General features: G+C 55.9%; 1 protein-coding gene across 1 annotated transcript in view; it reads left to right on the top strand.

Annotated features, from left to right (window-relative positions):
- DLL3 (delta like canonical Notch ligand 3) overlaps nucleotides 1-27,206 on the top strand; it is a 309,516-nt gene that overhangs the window by 67,162 nt on the left and 215,148 nt on the right. The window contains exons 6-7 of the mRNA XM_050928471.1: nucleotides 1,276-1,492; nucleotides 14,423-15,089. Of these exons, the coding sequence (XP_050784428.1) occupies nucleotides 1,276-1,492; nucleotides 14,423-15,089 (884 nt within the window). The remainder of the gene's footprint in view (nucleotides 1-1,275; nucleotides 1,493-14,422; nucleotides 15,090-27,206) is intronic.

The raw sequence follows: 27,206 nt of genomic DNA, 5'->3' as shown, positions 1-27,206 counted from the left end.
AGACAGAGTGAGAGTCAGTCCCTGTCCTGAAGAGCACAGTTGAAATAGACAGGACAGAGAGAGGAAGAATTATTCTCCCCGTTTTACAGAAGGTAAACTGAGGCACCAAGGGGTTTTCGATGGTAAGGGACCTCTTCGGTCATCTAGTCTAGCCTCCTGCATCAACTCTGGCCACGGAGGACTGAGGCTAGCTCCACACACAGATTTTGTCCTGGTGTGACAATGCCAGTTAGGGGTACGGTTTCATTTGTTAACCTGATATAGTTATCCTGCGTCAACCCAGAGTGTGGAGTAGTTATAGCGGGCTAAATGTGCCTTATACCAGGGTAGCTTATTCCCCTTCCTGTTTGGGTATGAGCACCTTTATCCCGGCATAACTGCAGCCACTCTTGGGGTGGTACAGCTTTAACAAGGCTAAGTTACCTATTAGGTGTATTACGGTAGCACCGAAGAGCCTCGGTCATGGACCAAAAGGCCCCCCCATTATGCCAGGCACTGTAAGTTTATTGCTATTAGGTATATTACAGTAGCGCTTAGGCACCCCAGGCATGGAGCAGGACCCCACTGTGTCAGGTGCTGTACGTTTGTATTCCTATTAGGTGTGCTCATTGTGGCAGGGGCTGTACTTAGGCAGAGCAAGGAGCCAGCCCCCACTCCAAAGAGCTGTCAAGCGAAGTAGTTCGAGCAGGACAATTTTTGTGCATTCACAAAGCTTTAAGACTCAGGTCCTCAGAGGTATTCAGGCGCCTAATTCCCATGGGAGTTAGGATCCTGCGTACGTCCGAGGACGTGTGCCTCAAAGACCTGCCTAGGGAGTCTGCGGCAGAGCTGGGAATAGCACGGTGACCACCCGAAGACGTAGAAATGAGGTTGATGTAATGACAGTGCTCAGGGGCGTGAAAAAGCCACCGCTCTGCCCACCACACCCCCTAGGATGCTTCTGTCAGGCTAGTGGCAGCTGCTCGCGGAGGTGGTTTTCCTATCCCCTTCCCGTCGCTCTCGGCTGCGACTGCACTGCGCGGTTCAGCAGCATCGCTCCGCCAGTGCCGGAGCTCTGCCAGGACAGCCCCTGTAGCATCGACAAGCTCCGAGCCCCAGCACAGCATCTTCCCCGGAAGGGCAGCTTTCTTCTCCTGACGAGGAGCCGGGATGGTCACAGCACCTGTCCACGGGAGCTCCCTGGATCCATTGGGTGCTTGTTTGGCCTCTCCTGCTGGTTACGGCTTTAAATCTAGAACCCTCTGCTTCTTTCTCTCTCCCTCCCTCTGCTCCCAGGATCTGGAGAACGACTACAAGTGCACCTGCCCCCAGGGGTTCTACGGGAAAAACTGCGAGATCAGTGCCATGACCTGCGCTGACGGGCCCTGCTTCAACGGAGGCACCTGCGCCGAGAAGCCCACGGGCGGCTACACCTGCCACTGCCCCTTGGGCTACCACGGCTCCAACTGTGAGAAGAAGATCGACCGGTGCACCAGTAACCCGTGTCTGAACAGTAAGGGCCACGCTGCTTTCTTCTCTGGGCTCAGGGGTGAAGGCAGCATGCAGGCCTGGGAGGGATGCGGGGAGAACTGGTGTTTGCTGGGTCGTCCTGCTCTCTTCTTCCCAAAGCTTCTGAGCGGGCGGTGACACAAAGCCACTGGGTGGGTCTCACCTCACTTAACCAGGGCCCAGGGGTTTGCTGCTGGAGAAGCCCTGGTCTGAATGGAAAGTGGGCTGGAATCTCTACGCCATCCCCTGATGTTTCCCAGGGCGGGTCCGGAAAATCCCTGAATGGAGTGGAACAGATCCCCTCTATGCAGATCCCCAAGACACTAGAATATGACTCTGCCCAAAGCAGAGGCATGGTTCAATTCCCTGCTTTGCCATTGATCCCCTGTGTGACACTGAGAATGTCACTTCATCTGTGCCTCAGTTTCCCCATAGTAAAATGGGGTAATAATCCTTCCATTTGTCTATTTAGATTGTAAATTCTTAGGACATGGCCGTGTCTACATCGAGACCTATTCTGGGACAAGCCAGGCTTTGGATTTGAAGGGCTAGCGCTGTTCTGAAATAGCAGTTAAGGAGATTAGAATGAGGTTTAGGGCAGCAGTTTCTTGGCACCCCACAGGATGTTGGTGGGGGGCAGGGTTAGCCATCTCTCAGGCACACACAGAGCAAGGGCCGTTCTCCGTCGGCGGGCTGAGTGCAGTGGTTCTCAGCCAAGGTACCCCCAGGGGTCTTCTGGGGTACGTCAACTTATCTAGAGATTGGCCTCGTTTTACAGCAAGCTGTGTAAAAAGCGCTAGCAAGGTCAGTACAAGTGACAATTTCATGCAGACGAATGGAGAAAGCCAACGATTCTCCAGTAGCAGCGCGCTGGGACGCTTTGGGAATTTGACATCTGATTTTGCAGGCAAGTCATTTTGAAGTGAGGTGTCATTTGGGGGTGCGCAAGATCAGTCAGACTCTTAAAAGGGGTCCCGTAGGCTGGAAAGGTGGTGTGCAGTGCAGTAGGGTGGCTGGCTTTTTCCTGTGAGGGTTCCCAAAAAAGGGGGGGAAATGTTTTCTGCCAAAAATTCAGAAAAGAAAGAAACAAACAAGAACAAAAAAAAAAGGGCAGTTTTGGGGGGTGTTTCATTTGTTCTTTCCCCTTCTCCCCCCCCGAAAAGTATTTGAAGGGAGCTCCGAAGACCCACATAATATCTCTCACATTGATAAATTGAAAAATCTGGTTGATGGAAAATTACAACCAGTTTCTCCTGATCCACTCCCATTCCTGCACACCTGGTGTGTCTTTTCTGACATCTACATTAAGAGCTCTCTGGAGGGAGGACTATATTTTGAGTGTCTATACAGCACCTGACACAACTGGGGCCTGGTCCACGGCTGGGTGGGTGGGCCTGCCTCCACACTACTGTAATACACCTAATAGCCATAAAAAAATGCACAGTATCTAGTGCAATGAGGTCATGGCCCATGACTGAGTCGCCTAGATGCTACCAAATACACCTAATCACAATAAAAATGTACAGCACCTGACACAATGGGGTCCTGGTCAATGACTAGGATGTCTAGGAGCTACTGTAATACACCTAATAGCCATAAAAATGTTCTACACCTGGCAGCATTGAGTCCTGGTCCATGACTGAAGCTCCCAGCTGCTACTGTAGTACGTGTAATTACAACAGAAATGTACAACACACAACACAATGGGGTCCTGAGCCACGATAGGCTCCTAAGTGCTACCATAATACACCTAATAGCCATAAAATTAGCAGCCTTTGGCACAATAAGGACCATCCTTGACTGGGGCTCCTAAGTGCTCCCATCGTAGAAGCAACAGCCCTACACCACATGCTGGAGAGGAGCTGCTCAATAGGTACTGTGGTCTAGTGGGTGGAGCACTAGACTGGGCCTTTAGAGACCTAGGTTCTAGTCCCACTTCTGCCATTGCCTTGCTGCGTGTCCTTGGGCAAGTCCCTTTTCTTGCTCCGTGCCTCAGTTTCCTCTCCCACACGTCAGCGAATCCAAGGCCAGAAGGCGTCCTTGTGATCATCTGTCGGTGACCTCCTGTATAACCCAAGCGCTAAGACTGCTCTGAATTAGTTCGTAAAATCATAGAAGATTAGGGTTGGAAAAGACCTCAGGAGGTATCTAGTCCAACCCCCTGCTCAAAGCAGGGCCAATCCCAACTAATTCATCCCAGCCAAGGCTTTGTCAAGCCTGACCTTAAAAACCACTAAGGAAGGAGATTCCACCACCTCCCTAGGGAACCCATTCCAGTGCCTCACCACCCTCCTAGTGACATAGTGTTTCCTAATATCCAACCTAGACCTCCCCCACTGCAACTTGAGACCATTGCTCCTTGTTCTTCTTCGAGTGCTTGCTCATATTGATTCCAATTAGGTGTGCGCGTGCTGCCTGCACGTTCGTTGGAAGATTTTTACCCTAGCAACACTCGGTGGGTTGGCTGGGCGCCCCCTGGAGTGGTGCCTCTATGGCGCCAGATATGTACCCCTGCCGACCCAACTGCCCCTCAGTTCCTTCTTACCGCCCGTGTCGGTCGTTGGAACAGTGGAGTGCGGTTGTACTGACCTCCACCTCCCTAGCTACTCATAGTTCTCTAGTTTGTTTGTTTTTTTGGTGTATATAGTTCAAAGTTATATAGTTTTAGTTAATTTTTATCGTTCATAGTTAGTGTATAGTTAAGAGGGATTCGGGGATTAGCCCCTTCCCCGCACCCGGTGCCGGGGCCCATGCCCGGTTCACCGGGTTTCAAACCGTGCTCGGCCTGCCATAAGCCGGTGCCGACAGGAGATCCACACGACTCCTGCCTTAAGTGCCTCGGGAAATCTCACCCGACAGATAAGTGTCGCATTTGCAAGGCTTTTAATCCGAGAACAAAAAAAGAGCAGGACTTTCGGCTAAAACAGCTCTCATGGAGGCGGCTCTTACCCCTCCGCCTTCGGCACCGAGCGCTGGTCAATCGGTGGGCAGACGCGCCTCCTCGGCACTGGACCGCGCCGGTACTGCCAAGGCCTCTCGGCACCAGCCGTCGGCAGCACCGAAGTCGATTCAGCACCGCTCCCTCTCCCCGAAGTCGAGAAAGCCTAAGACTCCTGCTGCTTCCATGCCACCTGCACTGCAGCCAGAGAGCTCGTCTAAGTCGGATCGCCCGGCATTGACACCTGACGCAGCACTGACGACGTCGGCACTATCGATTCCGGTCCCACAAGGGCCGTCGAGGCCGGTGCCTGTCAGCTCCCCGGCGTGAGCCGTGGTTCAGCTTACTATTCCATCCACGCCGGAGACGTTCTCGACGGTGAGGGATCTGATTGCCATGACAGAATCGACGCTGCCTCAACCCCCGGCACCGCCGGTGCAAGTAATACAGTCCATCGGCAAGCCTACCTTGATAAGACCGTCCTCTGTCGGCACAGCAGAGCGGCACCGTTCACGATCACAGTCCCGCAGACTTTTCAGGTCCAGTCGGCGCTCCCGCTCCCGACACCGCTCGCAGTCCCAGTACCGTTCTCCTCCTCGGTACCGGTTGCACTCGCAGCACTGGTCGGTATCCCATTCACCGGCCACTGCTCTCGGCACCATTCCAGCTCCCGGCACCGCTCCAGGCACCGTGACTCCCGTATCCGCTCCCGACAGCGAGCCTCGAGATCTCAGTCGACCTCCTGGCACCGCTCCGGTCGCAGGTCCCGATCTCGTTCCCGGTACTGGTATGCCTCCCGGTACCGCTCCTCAGTGCCGAGTAGAGCAAGGTTCGCTAGAGACAGAGACTCTGCCCAGGGCTTTTCAGCACCTCCATGGCCATCCAGACATGCATCAGTGTCATTTCACGTGGACAGCTCTTATGCTCAGGACCGCGATTCTGATGTGCCCACCTGAGTCTTCCAAGAGACCCAGGCCCAGGACCATGGACCCCATCAGTGATCTTTCTGGACACCTTGGGCGTACCACCAGGCCCAAGGCGTACCAGTAGTTCTGTCCCACTCTGTCTCATCAGAGCACCGAGTGCCAGAGGCAACGGTTAGCCGTCCCCTTCCGACTGCTACGGAGGAAGTCTCAATTCACCCACCAGACTCCCAAGTTCCACTGGAGCAGGAGGTCACCCAAGAGCAAGAGGCCACACATTACCCGCTCGTCGCCGGCATCTCCTCTTCCTCTTTTCCAGATGAGGCAGTGGCAGGAACATCCTCCTCGGGCCCTCCTCCAATCGACCTGAGAGCCCATCAGGACCTCCTGAGGACGGTAGCACTCAATATGAACCTCCAGGTGGAGGAGGTTCCAGAGGTAGAGGACCCGGTAGTGGACATTCTATCGGCGGATGCCCCCACTAGAGTGGCCCTACCGTTTATTCAGACCGTCCAGGCGAATGCCGATACTATATGGCAGTCCCCAGCCTCTATCCCTCCTGCGGCCAGGGGAGTCGAGCGTAAATATATTGTGCCCTCTAAAGGGTACGAGTACTTGTACGTCCATCCTCCTCCCTGCTCACTAGTCGTCCAGTCCGTTAATGAGAGGGAACGGCATGGCCAGCAGGCGCCAGCCCCGAAATCGAAGGAGGCTACGCGAATGGACCTATTCGGCCGCAAAGTATACTCGGCAGAGGCCCTACAGCTCTGGGTGGCAAATCAACAAGCCTTGCTTAGCCACTATAATTATAACACCTGGGCGGTGGTGGGTAAGTTTACGGAGCTTCTCCCTCAAGACTCCTGCCAAGAGTTTGCTGCCCTCTTGGAGGAAGGGAAAAAGGTGGCCAGAACTTCCCTCCAGGCCTCGTTGGATGCAGCAGACTCAGCAGCCAGGACTCTGGCCTCGGGTGTTGCCATGAGGCGCATCTCATGGCTTCAGGTGTCAAACTTCCCACCGGGTCTGCAGTATACTATTCAAGACTTGCAATTTGACGGTAAAGGCCTCTTCTTGGAAAAGACTGACCCCAGGCTGCAAAGCCTGAAGGACAACAGGGTCATAATGCGCTCTCTCGGCATGCATACGCCGGTGACCCAACGCAAGCCTTTCCGTCCCCAGCCTCACTGCCCATACACTGTGCCTAGACAAAGACAGGACTTTGGCAGGCAGCGCGGCCAAGGTGGTCGCAGACGACCGTCAGGACCCCAAGGGGGCCAAAATCAAGGTCCCTTGAAACCACTACCGGGACCAAAGACAAACTTTTGAAGGTGCGCCCGAGGGCAGCGTACTAGTTACAGGCCAGGATCCCTCTCCTCCCCTCTCCAGCCATCTCTCCTACTTCCTCCCGGCGTGGTCCCAGTTAACTTCAGATCGCTGGGTCCTACGCACGGTGGAGTATGGGTACCACCTCCAATTTATTTCAACCCCACCCTCCAACCCTGTCCCTCTTCAGGGACCCCTCTCATGAGCAATTCCTCTTACAAGAGGTGCGTACGCTCCTCACCATAGGGGCTATAGAGGAGGTACCGATGAACGAAAGGGGCAAGGGGTTTTGCTCCCGTTATTTCCTAATCCCCAAGTCGAAGGGAGGTCTCAGACCTATCCTAGACCTGCGAGGACTCAACTAGTTTATGATAAAGTTGAAGTTCCGCATGGTATCCCTGGGGACCATTATCCCATCCTTGGATCCTGGAGACTGGTACGCCGCCCTCGATATGAAGGACGCGTACTTTCACATCTTTCCTCCGCACAGGAGATACCTCCGCTTTGTAGCCAACCGTCAGTGCTTCCAGTTTATGGTCCTGCCGTTTGGCCTTTCCACAGCCCCAAGGGTATTTACAAAGTGTATGGCTGTAGTCGCCGCCTACCTACGCCGACGTCGGATACACGTTTTTCCGTATCTGGACGATTGGCTCATCCGAGGGGCCTCCGAGACACAAGTCACTCAGCATGTGGGCATCATCAAGGACCTATTCACACGTCTAGACCTGATGATCAATATAGAAAAATCCACTCTGGTTCCCACGGAGAGGTTAGACTTCATAGGAGCTATCCTGGACTGCAGTCTAGCCAGAGCCTGCTTACCGCAGCCGTGGTTTCAGGCAACAATCATCTGAGCAATCATCCGAGGTCTACAGAATTTCCCGATGACCTTGGCTTGCACTTGTCTCAGTCTTCTGGGTCAACATGGCTGCCTGCATGTTTGTAACCAAACATGCCAGGCTCCGCCTCTGTCCTCTCCAAGTTTGGCTCAACTCGGTATACCACCCGGGCAGAGACCCAATAGACACGATAGTCACCATTCCCCCGAGCACTCTAGGCTCCCTAGAATGGTGGCTAACTCCCTCCCTGGTGTGTGCAGGGATGCTGTTCCATCCGCCACAACCCTCAATGTCCCTGACGAAAGACGCGTCATCTCTCGACTGGGGTGCTCACCTTGGTCACCTTCGTACTCAAGGCCTTTGATCATCTCAGGAGCTGGCATTACATATAAATGTCTGAGAACTGAGAGCAGTCCGCCTGGCGTGCCAGGCGTTCCAGCAACAGTTACGAGACCGTTGTGTCTCAGTGTTTACAGACAACACAAAGGCCATGTACTACATAAACAAACAGGGAGGGACACAATCCTCCCCCCTTTGTCAGGAGGCCATCCAACTCTGGGACTTTTGCATAGCCCACTTGATAGATCTGGTAGCGTCCTTTCTCCCAGGCGTTCGGAACGCTCTGGCGGATCAACTCAGCAGGTCTTTCCTGTCTCATGAGTGGTCGATCCGCCCGGACGTTATTCATTCTGTTTTCCAGAAGTGGGGATTTCCCCACATAGACCTCTTCACTTCCCGCGAGAACAGGAAATGCCAGATGTTCTGCTCCTTCCAAGGTCTCTCCCCGGGATCGATCTCGGACGCTTTCCTGATGCCGTGGAAGAGCCAGCTCCTTTATGCCTTCCCACCGTTCCCGCTGGTTCACAAGGTCCTGCTGAAACTCTGCAGGGACAAAGCGCGCATCATCATGATCGCTCCAGCGTGGCCCAGGCAGCACTGGTACACCACGTTGCTCGACCCGTCAATAGCCAACCCAATTACCCTGCCACTCCACTCAGACCTCATAACTCCGAACCACGGCAGACTTCGCCACCCGGACCTGCAGGGTCTTCACCTCACGGCGTGGCTGCTACGTGGCTAAACCAGTCCGAGTTATGTTGCTCTATCTCAGTACAATAAGTTCTCCTGGGTAGCAGGAAAGCTTCCACCCGGTCAATGTATCTGGCCAAGTGGAAGCGTTTCTCCTGCTGGTGTGAAACGCTTAATCTTATTCCCACTGAGGTCTCGATCCCCTCTATTTTGGACTACCTCTGGTCTCTCAAACAGCAGGGCCTAGCAGTATCATCACTGAGGGTGCACTTGGTGGCCATCTCTACCTTCCACCCAGGCGAAGATGGCCGTTCCGTGTTCTCACAGCCTATGGTTTCGAGGTTCCTCAAGGGCTTGGAGTGCTTATACCCCCAAGTACGCCACCCAGCCCCGACCTGGGACCTCAACCTGGTTTTAACCAGACTTACGTCTCCCCCATTCGAGCCGTTAGCAACCTGCTCGCTACTATACCTGTCATGGAAGACAGCTTTCCTCATAGCCATTACATCGGCCAGACGAGTCTCCGAGCTTAGGGTTCTTACGGTGGATCCGCCATACAGTGTGTTCCACAAGGACAAGATGCAGTTGCAACCACACCCGGCATTCCTCCTTAAGGTGGTTTTGGCCTTTCATGTTAACCAGGACATCTTCCTCCCGGTCTTCTTCCCGAAGCCACACTCAACACGACGGGAGCAACAATTGCACTCCCTGGACGTCAGTAGAGCGCTCGCATTTTATATTGAGCAGACAAAACCCTTTCGTAAAACGCCCCAACTCTTTGTCGCAGTAGCAGACCGAATGAAAGGCCTACGTGTTTCCTCTCAGAGGATCTCATCTTGGGTGACGGCGTGCAGCCACACTTGTGATGATTTGGCTCATATTTCCGCAAGCCACATCACCACGCATTCTACCAGGGCTCAGGCTTCAGCTGCCGCCTTCCTGGCTCGTGTACCTATCCAGGAGATACGTTGCGCAGCTACCTGGTCCTCGGTCCACACCTTTGCTTCGCATTATGCTCTGGTTCAACAGTCCAGAGATGATGCAGCCTTTGGCTCAGCAGTGTTACACTCTGCAACATCTCACTCCGACCCCACCGCCTAGGTAAGTCTTGGGAGTCACCTAACTGGAATGGATATGAGCAAGCACTTGAAGAAGAAAAGACGGTTACTCACCTTTGTAACTGTTCTTCGAGATGTGTTGCTCACATCCATTCCAAACCTGCCCTCCTTCCCCTCTGTCGGAGTAGCCGGCAAGAAGGAACTGAGGTGCGGACGGGTCGGCAGGGGTATACATTTGGCGCCATAGCGGCGCAACGCCAGGGGACACCCAGCCAACCCACCGAGTGTTGCTAGGGTAAAAATCTTCAGATGAACATGCACGCGGCACGCGCACACCTAACTGGAATGGATATGAGCAACACATCTCGAAGAACAACCGTTACAAAGGTGAGTAACCATCTTTTCTGTCATCTGCCACCACTGAGAACAGCTGAGCTCCATCCTCTTTGGAGCCCCCTTCAGGTAGTTGAAAGCAGCTATCGAATCCCCCCTCACTCCTCTCTTCTGCAGACTAAATAACCCCAGTTCCCTCAGCCTCTCCTCGTAAGTCATGTGTCCCAGCCCCCAAATCATTTTCTTTGCCCTCTGCTGGACTCTCTCCAATTTGTCCACATCCCTTCTGTAGTGTGGGGCCCAAAACTGGACACAATACTCCAGATGTGGCCTCAGCAGTGCCGAATAGAGGGGAATGATCATGTCCCTCGATCTGCTGGGAATGCTCCTACTAATACAGCCCAATATGCCGTTAGCCTTCTTGGTAACAAGGGCACACTGCTGACTCATATCCAGCTTCTCGTCCACTGTGATCCCCAGGTCCTTTTCTGCAGAACTGCTGCTCAGCCAGTCGGTCCCCAGTCTGTAGCAGTGCAGGGGATTCTTCCGTCCTAAGTGCAGGACTCTGCACCTGTCCTTGTTGAACCTCATCAGATTTCTGGTTTGAACTAGAGCAGACCTTCTAGGGAGGAAAAAACATCCAGTCTCGATTGGTGTATGAGCTCGTGAGCTCTTCGGGGCAGGGGCTGCCTCTCTGTCTGTGCAGCGCCTGGCACAATGGGGCCTGCAGCTGGTGCTGGAATTCTGCTAGTAGGTTGAAGCTGAACCGCCCCAATAGGGAAGGATCATTCCAAAAGTTATCACTGACCTTCCGAAAGGGGGGGCTCAAAGAGGGTGAGGAAGCTCGTCAAAAAGGCCCTGAAATCTAACATGGCAAATGCTTAGATGGGAAGCTGCTTATACACACGGAGGAGAGTGCCAAGAGGCAAGCAAGCTGTGCATGAAAGAGATGCCACCCCCACCCCCAGGGGAGCTGAGAGCCACTCTGGGCTCTTCCTGGCTCTGGCGTGACTGGTAAGGTAAGGATCCAGCAAGCCAAATTGTGCCCTTGCTGGCGTGCTCAATCCAGGACGTCGATGGAGGTGTGGCACAGAAGGATGGTGGTAAATTGCAGAGGAGTCAGAGAAGAGCCATGAGAATGATCAAGGGATTGGGAAGCCTTCTAGTGAGACGCTTAAGGAGCTCAATCTCTTTAGCTTAACAACGAGAAGGTTAAGAGGTGACTTGACCCCAGCCTACCCGTAGCCACATGGGGAATAAGAATTTGATCCTGGGCTCGTCAGTCTAGCAGAGGAAGGTCGAACATGATCCAACGGCTGGAAGTTGAAGCTAGTCACAGTCAGGCTGGAAATGAGCTGTCAGTTTTTAACTGTGAGAGTGATTAACCACGGGAACACCTTGCCGAGGGGGGCGGCGGGTTCTTCATCGCTGGCAATTTTTAAATCAAGGATGGATTTTTGTTTGAAAAGACATGGTCTAATTCAAACAGGAATTACTTCAGCGAAGTCCTATGGCCCTGTGCTACCCAGGGGAGCCAGATGATCACAATGGGCCCGTCTGGCCTTGGTATCTGAGGCCCTGTGAATGAGAAGCACTGGACAGAATTCTGTCTCCTGGGATAAGGGGCATGGCTGGGGAGAAGCACAGCTGGCTGGGGAGGGAAGAGGCGTGGCCAGCAACTCTACGTTACAACCAGGGCCGGCTTTACGCCGATTCACCTGATGCCCCAGAATCGGGCCCCGCCCCGATGAGGGCCCCACGCCTAAGGGGGCCCCGCTCCGGGGGTCTTCGGTGGCATTTCGGCGGCAGGGGGTCCTTTGGTGCTGCGGAAAACCCGGAGCGGACCTCCCCCGCCACCGAGTATTCCAATCGGGCCCCACAGGTCATAAAGCCGGCCCTGGTTTACAACAGCCTTGGGGCTGCTCTGACTTCTGCTGGGATCAGTCAGTCCCAGGATCTGGATCGGGGGGAGGATGGGTTGTAAATAGAGCAGTATCCAGCCATTCTTCTCCTTTTCCTCCTGCGCTGTGCTCAAATGCAGCCCTGTGTTAGGGCTCAGTGCCTTAAAATCCTGCTCTCATGTACACCTAGGCACTGCACAGGGGTAACCAGGAGCAGCATTTACCCCAATGCTGGGAACAGGGCTAACCCTTCCTTTGGTGGTGCTGGTGATGATGAGACGATGAATCAGGAGCTGGACTACAATCCAGCTAATCCAGCTACTAGGAATGAGAAGTAGCAAAACCTCTGGGGGCTCAGAAGGGACTGATCTGGGACCCAAGCGGTTACACCAGTGCCAATCAGGACCCAGTGTGAAATGTTCTGGAGTTACAGCCCAAAGCAGGATCAGGCACCATATCAGGATCTCCTAATAATCATCAGCCGATCTCAAAGCACTTTATAAAGAAGGTTGGTATCGTTATCCTCGTTTTACAGATGGGGAAACCGAGGCACAGAGCAACCGCAAAAGGAACTGATTTGCCTTTCACCCAGCAAGCAGAGCTGGAACTAGAAGACAAGACTAGAGGCCCAGCCCAGGTCTTGGGTCCCTAGGCCACACGACCATCTAACATTATAATTAGCTTTGCAGTAGCACTGGGGAGCCCCTATTGTGCTAGGCATTGTACGTTTTGATTGCTATTAGATATATTACTGTAATGTCTAGGGACACCTCCTCGCAGTCATAGCCCAGGGCTCCATTGTGCCAGGCACTGTGCGTGTGCATTGCTATTAGGTGTATTACGATAGAATCTAGGCACTCCAGTCATAACCCAGGGCTCCATTGTGCCAGGTGCTGTATATTTTTATTGCTGTTGGGTGTATTATGGTAGTGCCTAGGTGCCCCAGGACCCCATTGGGCCAGGCGCTGTACAGACATGGAACAAAACACAGTCTCTTCCCTTAATCATGTCCTGCCTTGCGGTGAACTGGGATCACAGGAACAATTACCTTTGCATTTCCAACTCCCTGTCACTTGTGTGGCTGGGGCAGCCAATGCCAGGGGAGATTTTTCTCGTGGCTCCTGGGGGGTGCCGTCTGGCTGTGACCTGCAGATCCCAGGGGGTTGTCTGACTGTGGCTTGTGGATCCTGAGTCAGGGGTGGGGGATCTGGCTGCAACGAGTGGATCCTGGCGCTGTCTGGCTGTGGCCTGCGGGTCCCAGGGGGAGGGTGGGGAGTTATCTGGCTGTATTCCACCCAAGGGGGCACTCCATGCAGTCCTTTAAAAATAGAGGGGCTTGTATTACATCCCTGGTGCCTTATTAACCAGTGAGACTCACTTCTGGAGGATGCTGGGGCCAGATCCCCAAGAGATACGAAACAGTGTCGCTCCTATTGGAGTCACGGGGGGCCAGATTCCCACCTGGTGTAAATCGGCATTGCTCGGTGGAGCTGTGCCAGTTTACATCAGCCGAGGATCCAGCTAAGACAGTTCAGCGAGAGACGGGTGTGTTTGGTGGAGGACGACGCTGAAGGTTTTTGTGCTTTAGGGCACAATCAGGTCACTTTTCCAGGGTGGGGGGTGGGGTGCCAAGGGAGAGGTGAAGATTCCTCTTCTCCCACTGTGATGTTACAGCCCAGGTAGGTGGCAGTGGGATGGAAGGGAGCAGGGTTAGACCTTTCTGTGCAGCATCTGCCCTCGGTTACTTCCTGTGTCCTTACACTGCAGCTTCCCACTCCTTTGGGAAGGAGCAAACCCTCCCCTCAAAGCCAGGGAAGGGGCGGGCTGTTTGGCTGGGCGGAGTGTTGGTGGGTGAAGTGGGATCCTTCCCCTCTGGCTGGCTCAGATGGGGTGGCTGTTTGGCAGCGTGCTCAGTGCTCAGGACACCGATGAGCCAGAGCTCCACTCCAGAGATGGCAGATGGGGCAGGCTGTGAGGGTGCAGAGGAAGGAGGGGCGAAAGCTCATACATTTTGTGGAGGAAATTTCAGCCTCTCTCGCTGCTCAGGCCAGGGACTTGGGACTCGGGACTCCTGGGTTCTATTCCCAGGCCTGGCACCTGTGGGACCTTGGATGAGCCATTTACAGCTCTGCCTGTTCCCCTGGCTCTGATTGGGGAAAGCAGATCACCTGAGATCTTGGTCTAATATTTGTGTACCATGCCCAGACCACATAGGATCGTCAGCTCATCTAGTCTGGCCTCCTGTGGCCCCCCAGCATTGACCCCAATAGCTCTAGTGAGACTGAAGCATTTCAGGCCTCGGGAGGCTGAAGGCAGAGACCAGGAGAGTCCGAGGTGCCCACAGTGCCCGGGGCCCTGCCGGGACGGGGAATAGTCCGGGTGGGCGGTGCCCTGACGGGCTGCACTCCATGTGCCAAGCGCAACAGGGCCCTGATCCGGAATGGAGCTAGAAGAGTCTGACCCTGGGGCATCCGTGGCGGAGTCCTGTCCCCCTGCCTTTGGCCCTGTGCCCGTGCCCACCAAATCCACCCCAGGCTCAGCCAGGGCCGGGCACCCCCTCGCCTGCCTGACTCGCTCCATCGCTTCCTCCTAGGTGGCCTCTGCCTGGACCTGGGCCGCCGGGTGCTCTGCAAATGCCGGCCGGGCTTCGCCGGCACCCGCTGCGAGCGCAACATTGACGACTGCGCCTGCAACCCCTGCGTCAACGGCGGCACCTGCCTGGACGGGCCCAACAGCTACACCTGCTCCTGCACCCTGGGCTACGGCGGCAAGGACTGCAGCGTGCGGGTGGACGCCTGCGGCTCCAGCCCCTGCCTCAACAGCGGCACCTGCTACACCCACTTCTCCGGCCACATCTGCGAGTGCTCGGCCGGCTACATGGGCTCCAGCTGCGAGTTCAAGGTGCAGAGCCCCAGCCCGGCCAGCAGCCGGCGGCTGGCGGTCGACGACCCCTTCCCGATGGCCCTGGCCGTCTCCTTCGCCCTGGGTCTGGTGACCCTGGCCCTGGTGGCGTGCGCCGCCCTGGCGGTGCTGCGGCAGGTGCGGCAGGGCCGCAAGACGGGGAAGGGCGCCGTGCGGAATGACCTGGACACCATCAACAACCTGCAGGAGAGGGAAGGTTTCCTCATTGCACCCGGGCGGTTCAAGGTGCCCAACAAAGAGCCCAAGTTTGGCAGCGACGGGCTCCGGGACAAGTCCAACTGCAAGCGGAAACTGCTGGATCTCAGCGGGGACACGGCCTGCAAGAAGAAGCCGGAGAAGTAAGTGACTGGGACTCCTTTCCCTCGCATCTTGTGGGCCCAGCTCCCTTTCCCCAGGTCGGCGCTTGCGGGTTCTGTGTTTGCTGGAATCGGCGCCGCGCCTCCAGATTGGTGCGGCGCAGGTGTCGGGGAATAGCTGCAGATCGGTGGGTGTGGTGCGGTGGCTGGCGAGTCAGGGCGTGATGTCTGAGATCAGCGGGGGGGGGGTGGCGCTGCAGTCATTGCCAACTGGGTACATGATTTCTGAAATCAGCCAGCCATTTGGCACATGATTTCTGAACTCAGGGGAGGTGCTGCGGTCACTGGCAATTCAGGGGCGTGAGTTCTGAAATCGGTGCGCTTCAGTAGGTGCGTTGCAATCACTGGCAACACAATGCGATTCAGTGGCACGTGCTGCAGTCGCTGGCAATTTGGGGTGGATTTCCGGATATCTTCACAGACATCAGTGTCGTTCGCCGTGCTGCAAAGCCTGGCTCTCAGAATTGCTGGGTGCTCCCAGCTTGAGTTGAAATAAAGGGGCAGTCCAGATGTTTAGCACCTCTGTTAATCAGGACCTTGCGGCCTGGGTCAAATTCAGCCCTGGTGTAAGAGGGCACAGCTTCCACTGATGTCAATGAGAATTGCCCCAGGTCGGAATCTTGCACCATGTCCCTGTGGCGTGCTCAGCTGGCATCAGTGCAGTGAATCAGGCACTGCAGATCTCCGTGGAGTGTTCTCTGAAGTGTAGGGTGGCGATTCAGTATTTACACTGCCGGTCAGTGCAGATTTTGATTGCAGTGGGCTGATTTCACTGGCTATGCAATCAGTGCAATCAGTCTACTGCAATCAGTGTAGCTTAGCAACTCAGGGCAGCTCTCTGTTGCAAGGCAGGACTCTGGATAGTGGGCGAAATCAGCCTCCTGCACCAGTCATTGCAATTCAGTGCGGATCTCCATTGCAGTGGGCTGATTTCAGTGGCTGAGCATCAACAGTGCACTGCAGTCAGTGAAATCGATCCGCTTTTATCAGCACACTGTTGCAACTCAGCGTGGCTCTCGATCACAGGGAGCTGATTTCACTGCCTGTGCAATCAGGATGGCACTGCACTCAGTGGAATCACTCCACTGCATTTGAGATCTGCACTGGCGTGCTGACTGCAGAGCCCTACTGATTGACCAGCCTGGGAATTCAGTCCCTTGAAATCGGCACGCACCAGTGCAGTCCTCTCCCTGTTGCAACTGCAGAGCTGCACAGCACGTTGCGTTGCCATCTTGTGCATGGGGGATCACCTGCAGAGTTTGCCTCTGGGGCTGAGAGGTGTCCGTGCAGATGAGACGTTTGTAATGAACACGGGGGAATTTTGCCTGTCGAATTTTAGCAGCAGCGGAAGGCCTCAGCCTATGTAAAAACAGACGTCTCTTTATACAAATTATAACTGACATTTAGAAGAAGGCAAAGGGAGGTTTCTGTCTGTTGAAAGAGTGTGTCGAAATGGCCTTACTGCAGCTCTGTCTTAGGCAGCAGCATTGACGGGAAGAGCCAGGGGGGAAAGCTGAATCTCAGGACAAGCTGCTCGAAGCTGAGATCCACTGGGCTGGGAATGGGCTTCGTAATGGACGGGGTGTGAGTGCGGTTTAAAATCAGGCTGGACAAAGGCTTGGAGAAGGCACAGGCCAGAGGGACCCTGCACTTGCTAAGGGATGTGGATTGAAGGGGGCTTAAATATGCTTGTAGCCCAGGCTTAGTAGTTGACAGAAGTTAGAAACCCATCAAGTCACTGAGACCAGCTCGTGCTGCTCTGAGGGCCGCCCCATCACTCCTTGAGCACAAGAAGAATCCCCAGTAGTGGGATTGGGGTCTATGACACACAGCAGAGAGGTTCTGATTCCAGCCAATCGAAGGCAGCAGCAGCAGCAGCAGCAGCGGGTGTAAGCTGCATCCTTGAGTGTGTTTCAGCCCTGCCACCTACTGGATGCAATCGGAGCTGCCCCGTCATGGGTCATAAACCCTCTACTGCGTGCACAGCGTCCCTTTTAGGCCGAGCATCGAGAAGGGGCAGGGGCAGAGCTGGGCTTGTGGGGCAGAAGGATCCGTGCTGTGCGCCTGTGATGGTCCAAGCATGGAGCTTAGGTGCTCCCGTGAGGCTGTAGCCAGACAGGGGTTTACTTTGGCAGACTTGCTGGAATGACACGGCAGAGAAGAACAGTAGTATGTGCTCGTGTCTTGCCTGCGAATAGCAAGGAGGCAAGTCCCTTCCCGGTCACTGTGGCCAAACAACCCCAGCTCCTGCTAGTCTAGGAGTCCCCATTCACCCAGCAAGGGGAAGGCAGGCTGGCCTGGAACATTCATTTCCTGCCTCTGAGCTGCTCCAGGCAAAGCAGTGCAGTTGCCCTGGGCCTCGGTTTACCTACTGGATAGCCATGCTTCCCTGCCTCCTGGGGGCGCTGCGGTGCCCCGTCCATCCACGCTGGCAGCTGTATCGGACCGAGAGAGGTGTGAATCCTTGATCCTGACTCTTAGGGGCACTGGATCTAAACTGAGGGGCTCGACTGGGGTGTCTCCCCATAGGCCTCAGCTCCTCTCTATGGGCCCTGAGCAGTAGGAGGGCCGAGCTCTATGGGCCTTTGCTCCTCTGGGAAAGGTTTGTTCAAAGCCAAGGTTTCTCTTCCACCTTGTAGCCCTGGTGTGTATGGGGGGGTAGGGAAGGAGATTGCCACAGGGCTGCACGTCCACGTGCTTCCTTGGCAGTAGCCTGTGCCACTGGCGGTCGTAGCCGCACGCGATGCAGCGACAGAGGGAATTGCTGGGGCCGGGAGCCGCGGGGGGAGTGGGGCGGCCTGGCTGTGTCAGCGGGGGTTGCCCGGCTGTTTCCCCATATTAGCAGCAGATATCAGATGGAAGGCCGGGGGGGCAGTCTGTGTGCCCAGCCCCCAGGCTGGGATTCTGCCCTCTGCCAGCAGGAGGTATAAGGCAGGGGGTCCCCGGGGTGCAGGGCAGAGATGACAGACGTTAGATGGCTGAGCTCCAGAAAGAGGTGACGCCATCAGATGTTTGAGCAGCTTCGTATGCTGGAGCAGGATGTTAAAGAAAGGGAGCATTGCGTAGTGGGTTCTATCTCCTGCTCTGGGAGGGGAGTGGGGTCTAGTGGTTAGAGTGTGGGGGCTGGGAGTCTGGACTCCTGGGTTCTCTACCCAGCTCTGGACGCAGAGTGGGGTCTAGTGGTTAGACTGCGGGGACTGGGAGTCTGGACTCCTGGGTTCTCTTCTGCCTCTGAGTCCCCGTTTGATGGTGTTCAAGTCACATTCTCCGCATGTCCCGGGTTTCCTCTCTGTACAGTGTGTGTGTGTGTGTGTGAAGCTCAGTGACCAGAGTGTACTGGTGAGGCACCTCCAGCCAGGCCCCAAAGCAGCGTCTTGTTGGGGGCCTGATGGGACACCTGCCCCCCGCTCCCTCGGTGGCTCCGTGTCAGCATTGGATCCATGGAGGCCAATGTCTCTCCATCAGCACCTGGGGCTGAGCTGTGGCCTGTGCTTTGCTCCTGTGTGTGAGCTGCGGGGCTCTCTGGGGCTGTGCAGTCAGCAGGGCTGGGGCTTGCTCCTTGGGATGGCCTGGGACCGGCATTCGCTGCAGGCCTAGAATTCATCTCCTCTCTGAGCCTCGGAGCCGGCTCCGCTCCTCCTCCAACCATGCTGCAAAGACCGAGCATTAGGGGGGCACGGTGACTTTTAGCACGGGTGCTTTATTTCTGTTGAGGCGTCACCCAAGGGAGCCCCCCCGTGAGGCTTCCTGGGGTACCCGGGGCTGTATGGCACCTCACTACTACCCCTTCTTAGCACAGGGGAGCATTGTTGGGGCCGAGGCTCAGGTCCCCGACTCCGCCGGCCAGCAGCACCTCAAGCACTCCCCTCTCCGCCTGCGCAGGCTCTGCTGTCCCTCTGCAGGTCCCTCCGCGTGCCCCTCGGAGAGTCTAGCTCCTCTGTTCCCAAAGGAACAAGTCGTCCCAGCTGCGCCTCGGTTCACTGCACAGCTCCACACACGAGGGTCACCAGGTGTCCGGTTTTCGACTGGAACGTCCAATTGAACAGGGCACCTGACCGTGTCCAGTCAGAAACACCGACCGGACACCCAAAGTCCGGTTACTGCCTGTCAGGCCGCCGGAACAATTGGAGCCAGGCAAGCGGATGACAGGCAGGGAGGCGCTGTGGGAGGATCGTGGCGCAGAGCCGGCAGTGGAGGGCGGGAAGTGGCCATGCCACCACAATCCTCCCCCCAGCCTGCGCCCACTCCCACCTCATGCCGCTGGAGCCTCCCTCGCCACCTCTTTCAGCAGCAGCCACATCGGCGGCGCCGGGGATGGGCAGCGGGAGCGCGCCCAGGAGCAGCCCAGGCTCCTGCCCCGCCGCCCCGCAGGCTGCGCTCCCCCCCAGCCACTGCCCGCTCCCACCATCTATGGGTAAGTAGCTGGGTCGGGACGCCCTCCCTGCACACCTGCTGTCCCCCTGCTTGGCACAGCCCGCGGGGAAGGGGGTTCCCACTCGGCCCTGGCAGGAGGTCCCTGCTCCCCCAGGTAGAGGCGGGAGTGTTTCACCTCGCTTTCGACCCCTCCCTCCGCCACGGCACACACAGCCTGGAGCCGCTGTGTCCCCAGCCATCCCCTGCCTCTGGAAAACCCCACGTGCCCTGCACACCCAATGGGGTCACGGTGGCTCTGAGCCTCACCCCCACCTTCCAGGCATGCTCCCTGCCTCTGCAAACAACCCCCACTCCACCACTGCAGACCCTAGAGCTGGGTCCCCTCCCACTCCTTCCCCAGGAGAAACGGGGAGACCACAGTCCCCCCGCACCCCCACCTGCCCCAGATCCCAACAGCCTGGAATTACTATGTGCTGTATCTTCGCCCTTGGTGTGTATATGTGTGTGTGGGGTCTGTAATGGATCTTATTTAAAGCTCTAACTTTTTGGGGAGGGGGCAGTGGAGATTTAGCTCAGTAAAGTCGGCCTCTCTCCTTCTCCCCGCATTCTTCCCTCCCCCCTCCTTGATGCGTCTTAAGGAGGGTCCTAAATACCCGCTGCCTGGTTGGGGTTATTTACAGGACTTGCCTCGTTGATCCATGGACCTTCTCTCTGGCCAGCACTGAGCTCTCTGCAGAGAGGGACGTTTCACCCGCTCGAAGTGCGGTTTTGGGGAAGGTGAGGCTCGGGTGCTGTCTCTTCGGACAGAGGAGGGGGCAAGACTGGGCTTTTCGGCCAAACTGAAAATGCAGCCTGCCAAAGTCCAGGTTTTGCTTTCGTTGTACAGAGGGGAGAGGGGGAGTCAGAGCAGGCTTCTGTGGCTGAAATAGGTTTTCTGCTTGGATATTTGGTGCTGCACGGTGCTGTTCCTGGTGTAGGTTTCAGAGGTAGCTGTGTTAGTCTGTATCAGCAAAAACAAGGAGCCCTTGTGGCACCTTAGGGACGAACAAATGCATTTGGGCATAAGCTTTTGTGGGCTAGAACTCACTTCATCAGAAGCATGGAGCACAGGTGCCAACTTCTCATGGCGCTGGTGGGTGCTCACACCCCTGCCCTGACTCCACCCCTGCCCTGCCCCTGTCCTGCCCCCATTCCAACCCCTTTCCCAAAGTCCCTGCCCCAACTCTGCCCCCTCCCTGCCGCTACTGGACCCCTCCCCAAATCCCCACCCTGGCCCCACCTCCTCCCCTGAGCGTGCCACGCCCCCTCTCCTCCCCCTCCTCCCTTTCGCTGCAGCAAGTGCTGGGAGCCAGGGGGAAAAAGCAGCCACGTGTCGCGCTCAGGGGAGGAGCAGAGGTGGATGCGAGTTGGGGCGGGGTGGGGTGCTGCCAGTGGGTGCAGAGCACCCACCAATTTTTCCCCATGGGTGCCCCAGCCCCAGAGCACCCATAGGGTCGGCGCCTATGGCATGGAGTGAAAAATACAGTAAGCAGTATATATATTACAGCACATGAAAAGATGGGAGTTGCCTTACCAAGTGTGGGGAGAGTCAGTGCTAATGAGGGCAATGCAATCAAGGTGGACGTGGCCCATTTCCAACAGCTGACAAGAAGGTGTGAGTATCAGCAGGGGGAAAATTACTGTGGTCCTGTATGCAAATGAATTCCAGTTCTGCAGTTTCTTGTTGAAGTCTCAGAGAGGTAGCCGTGTTAGTCTGCATCTGTAAAAGCAGCAAAGAATCCTTTGGCACCTTATAGACTAACAGACGTTTTGGAGCATGAGCTTTCGTGGGTGAATACCCACTTCGTCAGATGCATGTAGTGGAAATTTCCAGGGGCAAGTATATATATGTAGGCAAGCTAGAGATAACGAGGTTAGTTCAATCAGGGAGGATGAGGCCCTGTTCTAGCAGTTGAGGTGTGAACACCAAGGGAGGAGAAACTGGTTCTGTAGTTGGCAAGCCATTCACAGTCTTTGTTTAATCCTGAGCTGATGGTGTCAAATTTGCAGATGAACTGAAGCTCAGCAGTTTCTCTTTGAAGTCTGGTCCTGAAGTTTTTTTGCTGCAGGATGGCCACCTTAAGGTCTGCTATAGTGTGGCCAGAGAGGTTGAAGTGTTCTCCTACAGGTTTTTGTATATTGCCATTCCTAATATCTGATTTGTGTCCATTTATCCTTTTCCATAGCGACTGTCCAGTTTGGCCGATGTACATAGCAGAGGGGCATTGCTGGCGTATGATGGCGTATATTACATTGGTGGACGTGCAGGTGAATGAACCAGTGATGGTGTGGCTGATCTGGTTAGGTCCTGTGATGGTGTCGCTGGTGTAGATATGTGGGCAGAGTTCGCATCGAGGTTTGTTGCATGGATTGGTTCCTGAGCTAGAGTTACTATGGTGCGGTGTGCAGTTACTGGTGAGAATATGTTTCAGGTTGGCAGGTTGCCTGTGGGCGAGAACTGACCTGCCACCCAAGGCCTGTGAAAGTGTTGGATCATTGTCCAGGATGGGTTGTAGATCCCTGATGATGCGTTGGAGAGGTTTTAGCTGGGGATTGTATGTGATGGCCAGTGGAGTCCTGTTGGTTTCTTTCTTGGGTTTGTCTTGCAGTAGGAGGCTTCTGGGTACACGTCTGGCTCTGTTGATCTGTTTCCTTATTTCCTCGTGCGGGTATTGTAGTTTTGAGAATGCTTGGTGGAGATTTTGTAGGTGTTGGTCTCTGTCTGAGGGGTTAGAGCAGATGTGGTTGTACCTCAGTGCTTGGCTGTAGACAATGGATTGTGTGATGTGCCCGGGATGGAAACTGGAGGCATGAAGGTAGGCATAGCGATCGGTAGGTTTTCGGTATAGGGTGGTGGTAATGTGACCATCACTTATTTGCACCGTGGTGTCTAGGAGGTGGACCTCCTTGTTGAAGTCTGTTTCTGAAGTTTTTTTGTTGAAGAATGGCCTGTTATTGAGGCCTGTTTAAGTCTGTTATTGAGTGTCCAGGGAGATTGAAGTGCTACTGCTGAGTGCTACTGGGTTTTGAATGTTACAATTCTTGATTCTGATTTGTGTCCAGTACAAAGTACCGGGCTAGTCCCTTGTGTAGTAATTCTCAGTGTCCCAACAGTTCTCTGTTGAAAGGTAGTTATGGCAGCAGTCTCGTCCCTCTTCTTTTCTGTAGCAGCAGGGTTAGGGATGTAGGTAATGGTACTTATTGCAGTGGTTGTGAGCAACTCCTCGACACTTCCCAGAGTACCCTGACAAATATTGCATAGGGTGACCAGCTGTCCCGATTTTATAGGGACAGCCCCGATATTCGGGGCTTTGCCTTATCGAGGCACCTATTACACCTCCCTCCCCGTCCTGATTTTTCACACTTGCTGTTTGGTCGCCCTAGCATTGCAGCAAATCTTCACCTCCCTCCTTTCCTCAGAAAGGATAATGGTTAAGATTGAAAGCGAGGGTAGGAAACGTGCCATTTTCTACAGTAATTCCTGCTTTGGGGCTTAGGTGTTTTTGATTTGATTGATTGAAGGGGAGAAGTGAGTGGGGCAGGTCCTCTGGGGAGGGGGCGGAGCAAGGGGAAGGGTCTTGGGGGCGGAACAGTTTACAGACATTGGAAAGTTGGCAACTCTACCAGGCAGGTCCCTGGATGTAATGAACAAGATACTCTCCTGGCTAGTAATATACGGCTCAGCAGTGCTTATGAGAGAACCGTGCGGCCAGCTGGCCTCTTCGGTGAAGGATCCAGGGGGTCCCCTGCCACCCCTAGATATACAGACCCATCCTTTGTCCTTATCTGGAAACAGAGCCCCCCGCCCCCAAGCTAATCGTTCCTTCCTGTAGATTTCCTCTCATCGATTTCGCAATATCTTGATTAGCCTTAATACGCAAACTGGCCCCATTGTCAGGCCTAGATTCCAAGGCTGCCATGGTCATCCGGGCTGATCTCCTGTATCGGACGGGCCAGAGAAATGCCCCTGGGGTGACCAGACAGCAAATGTGAAAAATCGGGACAGGGAGTGGGGGGTAATAGGAGCCTATATAAGAAAAAGCCCCAAATTTCGGGACTGTCCCTATAAAATTGGGACATCTGGTCACCCTAAATGCCCTGCAGTAATTCCGAGAGCAGAGCATTTAGAAAACATCCTGGCTTGATTTAAATGCCGCCGATGACGGAGAATCTACCGTGCCCCTTGGGTTCGTGACTCTCACCGCTTAAAGTGTAAGCCTTGTGTCCAGGCTGCGTACGGCACACAAGACACGTGGCCAGACAGGGAGATAGGAACCTGTTACCTCCTACATGAAAGGCACTTCTCTGAGGTACGTCACCCCCTGGCGCCCTCCCTTCACTCCAAGTCATTAAGAACATAATTTCCAGTATAGCTACGTAATGCCATAAATATTATTTTTCCATATCTCTGGCAGTGACTCTGATGTCCAATAGGTTACTGGCTATTAGTGGAGACTCACACACCACCCCCGGTGAATTATTAGGCCTATATCCACCCCAGAGGAGTAGGGTCGTCAGTTTTGGTTGGACGTATTCCTGGAAGTTTCATCACACAACATAATCTTTAATTAAAGATTCATCTCTAATTGCTGGAGATTCCAGGGCAATCCTGGAGAGTTGGCCACCTTAGCTGTGGGCTAGGATCAGGGACTGGAGGGTGTGTGCGTTATGTTGTGGACCGTTGTCGGGGCTGGAGCAGGTGTGCATTGTGCTGTGGGCTGGGATAAGGGGCTGGAGTGGGTGTGCATTGTGTTGTGGGCTGGGATAAGGGGCTGGAGTGGGTGTGCATTGTGTCGTGGGCTAGGATCGGGGGCTGGAGGGGGTATGTTGTGTCAAGGGCTGGGAGGATGTGCACGTTGTATTGTAGGTCAGGATAAGGGGCTGGAGCGGGTGTGCATTGTGTTGTGGGCTGGGATAAGGGGCTGGAGTGGGTGTGCATTGCGTTGGACGTCAGGATAAGGGGCTGGAGTGGGTGTGCATTGTGTTGTGGGCTGGGATTAGGGGCTGGAGTGGGTGTGCATTGTGTTGTGGGCTGGGATTAGGGGCTGGACGAGGTGTGTGTTGTGTCGTGGGCTGGGATCGGGGGCTGGAGGGGGTGTGTTGTGTCGAGGGCTGGGAGGATGTGTGCGTTGTGTTGCGGGCTGGGATAAGGGGCCGAAGGCGTGTGTGCATTGTGTTGTGGGCTGGGATAAGGGGCTGGAGTGGGTGTGCATTGTGCTGTGGGCTGGGATAAGGGGCTGGAGCGGGTGTGCATTGTGTTGTGGGTCAGGATGAGGGGCTGGAGTGGGTGTGTGCAATGTGTTGTAGGTCAGGATAAGGGGCTGGAGCGGGTGTGCATTGTGTTGTGGGTCAGGATAAGGGGCTGGAGTGGGTGTGCATTGTGTTGTGGGTCAGGATAAGGGGCTGGAGTGGGTGTGCATTGTGTTATGGGTCAGGATAAGGGGCTGGAGCGGGTGTGCATTGTGTTGTGGGCTGGAATCAAGGGCTGGAGCGGGTGTGCATTGTGTTGTGGGCTGGAATCAAGGGCTGGAGTGGGTGTGTGCATTGTGTTGTGGGCTGGGATAAGGGGCTGGAGTGGGTGTGCAGCTGCAGGGGGTCTGTGTTGTGTCATGGGCTGGGATCAGGAGCTGGAGGGTTTGTGTTGTGTTGTGGGCTGGGATCGGGGGGTGTTGTGTTGTGGGCTGGGAGGGTGTGTGTTGTGTTGCATGCCAGGTTCGTGGCCGGATAGGGTTGCCAACTGTCTATTCACACAAACCAAACACCCTTGTCCTGCCCCTTGCCCCAGCCCTTCCCCGAGGCCCCACCCCCGCTCACTCCAGCACCCCTCCCTCCGTCACTCACTCTCCCCAACCCTCCCTCACTTTTCACCGGGCTGGGGCAGGGGGTTTGGCTTCTGGGCTGGAGGGTGGGATCGAGAGGTTCAGAATGTGGGGGGTGCTCCTAGCTGCGCCTGGGGCATGGAGGTCGGGGGTAAGGGGTGCAGGGGTGTGTGGGATGCAGGCTCTGGGAGGGGGTTTGGTTGTGGAGAGGGGCTCATGGATGGGGTAGGGGGTTTGAGTGCAGGAGGGGGCGAGGGTGTGGGCTCTCTGAGGGTTTTTGGGTATGAGGAGGGGCTCAGGCTTAGTGCAGGGGCACTGGGGTGTGGGATGCAGGCTCAGGGAGGGAGTTTGGTTGTGGGGAGGGGCTCAGGGATGGGGTAGGGGGTTTGGGTGCAGGAGGGGGCGAGGGGTGTTCTCGGAGGTAGTTTGGGTGTGGTGAGGGGCTCAGGGTTGGTGCAGGGGGTTGGGGGTGTGAGATGCAGGCTCAGGGAGGGAGTTTGGTTGTGGGGACGGGCTCAGGGTTGGTGCAGGGGGTTTGGAGTGTGGGATGCAGGCTCCGGGAGGGAGTTCGGGTGCGGGAGGGTGCTCAGGGTTGGTGCAGGGGGTTTGGGTGCAGGAGGAGGCGAGGGGTGTGAGAGGGGGTGTGGGATGCAGGCTCCGGGAGGGAGTTTGGGTGTGGGAGGGGGCTCAGGGTTGGTGCAGGGGGGTTGGGTGTAGGAGAGGGCTCAGGGTTGGTGCAGGGGGTTGGGTGCAGGAAGGGGTGAGGGGTGTGAGAGGGGGTGTGGGATACAGGCTCAGGGAGGGAGTTTGGGTGCAGGAGGGGGCTCAGGGTTGGTGCAGGGGGTTGGGTGCAGGAAGCGGCGAGGGGTGTGAGGGGGTGTGGGATGCAGGCTCCGGGAGGGAGTTTGGGTGTGGGAGGGTGCTCAGGGTTGGTGCAGGGGGTTTGGGTGCAGGAGGGGGCGAGGGGTGTGAGAGGGGGTGTGGGATGCAGGATCTCGGAGGGAGTTTAGGTGTGGGGAGGGTCTCAGGGATGGTGCAGGGGGTTTGGGTGCAGGAGGGGGCGAGGGGTGTGGGCTCTCGAAGGGTGTTTGGGTGTGGGGAGGGGCTCAGGGTTGGAGCAGGGGTTGGGGGTGTGAGATGCAGGCTCAGGGAGGGAGTTTGGGTGTGGGGAGGGGCTCAGGGTTGATGCAGGGGGTTTGGGGTATGGGATGCAGGCTCCGGGAGGGAGTTTGGGTGTGGGAAGGGGCTCAGGGTTGGTGCAGGGGGTTGGGAGTGTGGGATGCAGGATCTCGGAGGGAGTTTAGGTGTGGGGAGGGGCTCAGCGATGGTGCAGGGGGTTTGGGTGGCGGGGGGGCTCTGGGTTGGTGCAGGGGGTTTGGAGTGTGGGATGCAGGCTCAGAGAGGGAGTTTGGGTGTGGGAGGGGGCTCAAGGTTGGTGCAGGGGGGTTGGGTGCAGGAGGGGGCGAGGTGCGTGAGAGGAGGTGTGGGATGCAGGCTCCGGGAGGGAGTTTGGCTGTGGGAGGGTGCTTAGGGTTGGTGCAGGGGGTTGGGGGTGTGAGATGCAGGCTCAGGGAGGGAGTTTGGGCGTGGGGAGGGGCTCAGGCTTGGTGCAGGGGGTTGGGAGTGTGGGATGCAGGCTCAGGAAGGGAGTTTAGGTGTGGGGAAGGGCTCAGGGTTGGTGCAGGGGGTTTGGGGTGTGGGATGCAGGCTCCGGGAGGGAGTTCGGGTGCGGGAGGGTGCTCAGGGTTGGTGCAGGGGGTTTGGGTGCAGGAGGAGGCGAGGGGTGTGAGAGGGGGTGTGGGATGCAGGCTCCGGGAGGGAGTTTGGGTGTGGGAGGGGGCTCAGGGTTGGTGCAGGGGGGTTGGGT

This window comes from Gopherus flavomarginatus, chromosome 18, assembly GCF_025201925.1.
Source record: "Gopherus flavomarginatus isolate rGopFla2 chromosome 18, rGopFla2.mat.asm, whole genome shotgun sequence".
NCBI lineage: Eukaryota > Metazoa > Chordata > Testudines > Testudinidae > Gopherus > Gopherus flavomarginatus.
Note: the sequence above shows the minus strand (reverse complement) of the source record. Positions and strands in the feature narration are given on the sequence as shown.